Below are 2500 nucleotides of genomic sequence, written 5' to 3' on the forward strand. Positions count from 1 at the left end.
TGTGTGTGTGTGTGGTGTGTGTGTGTGTGTGTGTGTTTTGAAGTGTATTCATGTTGGTATTTGGGTATTTGTGTGTGCACTACCCCTGTTAAGAACGAATGGGAGTTGGGAGGTATAGGGGTGTGTCATGGTGTGTGTGTGTGTGTGTGTCTATCTGCTAAAACATATTCATGAGTGTATGTGTGTTAAACCATAGCCCAAGCACCTCTGTCTGCACTAATGAAACCCTCGCTGCATCAGTGTGTGTGTGTGTGTGTGTGTGTTTAGTTCAGTGTGTGCTGTATCAGTGATTTCACTTCAGCATACATGCTGTGTCTGCACATTCAGAACAGGTAGAGGGAGACATCTGGGGATTGTGTGTGTGTGTGTGTGTGTGTGTGTGTGTGTGTGTGTGTGTGTTCATTATTTGTGGGATTAAATTGCACATGAGTGTTTCATCTGTGAGCAATATGTCCAATTCAATTACAATTTCATGGCTATACCACTATGAGCAACTGTGTGTGTGTGTGTGTGTGTGTGTGTGTGTGTGTGTGTGTGCGCGCACGCGCGTGTGTGTGCAAGTGACTGCATACAATACGTGAGGATGTATATTTGAGAGAGAGAGAAAGAGGGGGAAAGAGAGAACAAGAGAGAGAAAGAGAAAGAGATGAAGAAAGACAGAAAGAGAAAGACAGAGAGAGAGGGGGGGAAAGAGAGAGAGAGAGAGAGAGAAAGAGAGAGGGAGAAAGAGAGGAAGAAGGAGAGAAAGAGAGAAAGAGAGAAGGAGAGGGGGTTGATGGGAAGTTGTCATCTACTCTAAATAGCCAAAGCTGCTGCCTGCTCCTCAGCGTGTGTGTGTGTGTGTGTGTGTGTGTGTGTGTGTGTGTGTGTGTGTGTGTGTGAACGCAAGGGTGGTGGCTGTAGCTGTGGATTAACATTCATTTAACGTCAAGCCTCAAGACAAGGCACAGGGAGACCAACCCACACACACACACACACACACACACACACACACACACACACACACACACACACACTTTGTACAAGCCCTGAGGCACAGAGGCAAAGCAGATAACTACAGACTTTTTAGGAGCCTTGGGGCATAGGGGAAACTGAGTTAAACACACACACACACACACACACACACGCACAGTTGTGCCGCGAGCACAACTTCTTCACACACACACACACACACACACACACACACACACACAAACACACACACACACACACACGTTCCAGGTGCCGGGAGCATATCTTCCTCAGATGGGCCCTGATCTGCTTGAAGATGCAATTTACTGACACTTCACTGTGTGTGTGTGTGTGTGTGTGTGTGTGTGTGAGAGAGAGAGCGTTTGTGTATGAGCATATGTGTAAGTGTGTTCACTCACACTTCTGGCATATCAAGCCATAACTGGTCAGTTTGGTCAGTTTGGTCACACACACACACACACACACACATACACACAAGGGAAGAAATATGCATCATCAAATCAGCAGGGAAATGGGCAGTGTTTGCCAATCTTACTGCCTGGGCACAATAGTCAGTGCACGTGCTACTTACTTACTTCCTATTGTAATTCTTTGTCTGCTAAGCTAAGCTAAGCTAAGCTAACAAAGGAACAAAATGGCCGACCTCACGGACATAGAGCACATCACGCAGCGGTTCTAATGATCAACAGGGAGGTGTTTGTCACATACACACCTACCGTACATGATGATTGTATACAGTGTCTTTGGGTTAAGCTGCACAGGCTATAATCCATTGGCATTCACTGTAGGCTGCTAGTCAAATGGATAAACGCAAATGTTTACTTCCTGAGAGCAGCGTGTGGTCGTTGTGGGAACAAATTTGTACATTTCATTAAACCTTTCTGTAGCCTGGAGCTGTCTTGGTCCCCGGTGCTTGGTTATTTACAAGGTTAAGTCAGGCCAGGATGCTACAGATGGCGGTTGCGTTGGGAAACAATGGTGTGTTGTTTGCTTATGTTTTCATGTAAACAACCCTTTTGAGGGTATTGGCAGACTGCGTTGGGTCTCCTCACATATAAGTCTCCAGCACCATAATAAAACTCTCTGAAAGAAAGACTCTGCTTGAACTCTTTGACAAATACTCCAAAACCAGCGATGATATTATCATCACATGAGACGAGCACAGCCACACACACACACACACAGACACACACACTCAAACCTTGGATGAAGAGGTGTCACACTCATGGCATATCCAGCCATAGCCGGTCTGTTTGTTGACACACACACAACCACACACACACACACACACACACACTCACCTTAGATGAAGAGGTGTCACACTCGTGGCATATCCAGCCGTAGCCGGTCTGTTTGGGGGATTTCTTGAGAGGGGGGTCCAGACATCCGAAATGGTAGCAGAGACGACACTCATCACACCTGGGGAAGAGAGCAGGAGTAGACACATTACACACACACACACACACACACACACACACACACACACACACACACACACACACACTTGCGAGAGGTCCTGGCAGGCAGC

General features: G+C 46.7%; 1 protein-coding gene across 1 annotated transcript in view; it reads right to left on the reverse strand.

The window, feature by feature from the left end:
* Window positions 1-2500, reverse strand: part of phf14 (PHD finger protein 14) — a gene marked incomplete at its 5' end in the record, with an annotated part of 67868 nt that overhangs the window by 23155 nt on the left and 42213 nt on the right. Inside the window, 1 exon segment of the mRNA XM_062529278.1 lies at window positions 2274-2391. Within this exon segment, the coding sequence (XP_062385262.1) occupies window positions 2274-2391 (118 nt within the window).

This window comes from Sardina pilchardus, chromosome 24, assembly GCF_963854185.1.
Source record: "Sardina pilchardus chromosome 24, fSarPil1.1, whole genome shotgun sequence".
NCBI lineage: Eukaryota > Metazoa > Chordata > Actinopteri > Clupeiformes > Clupeidae > Sardina > Sardina pilchardus.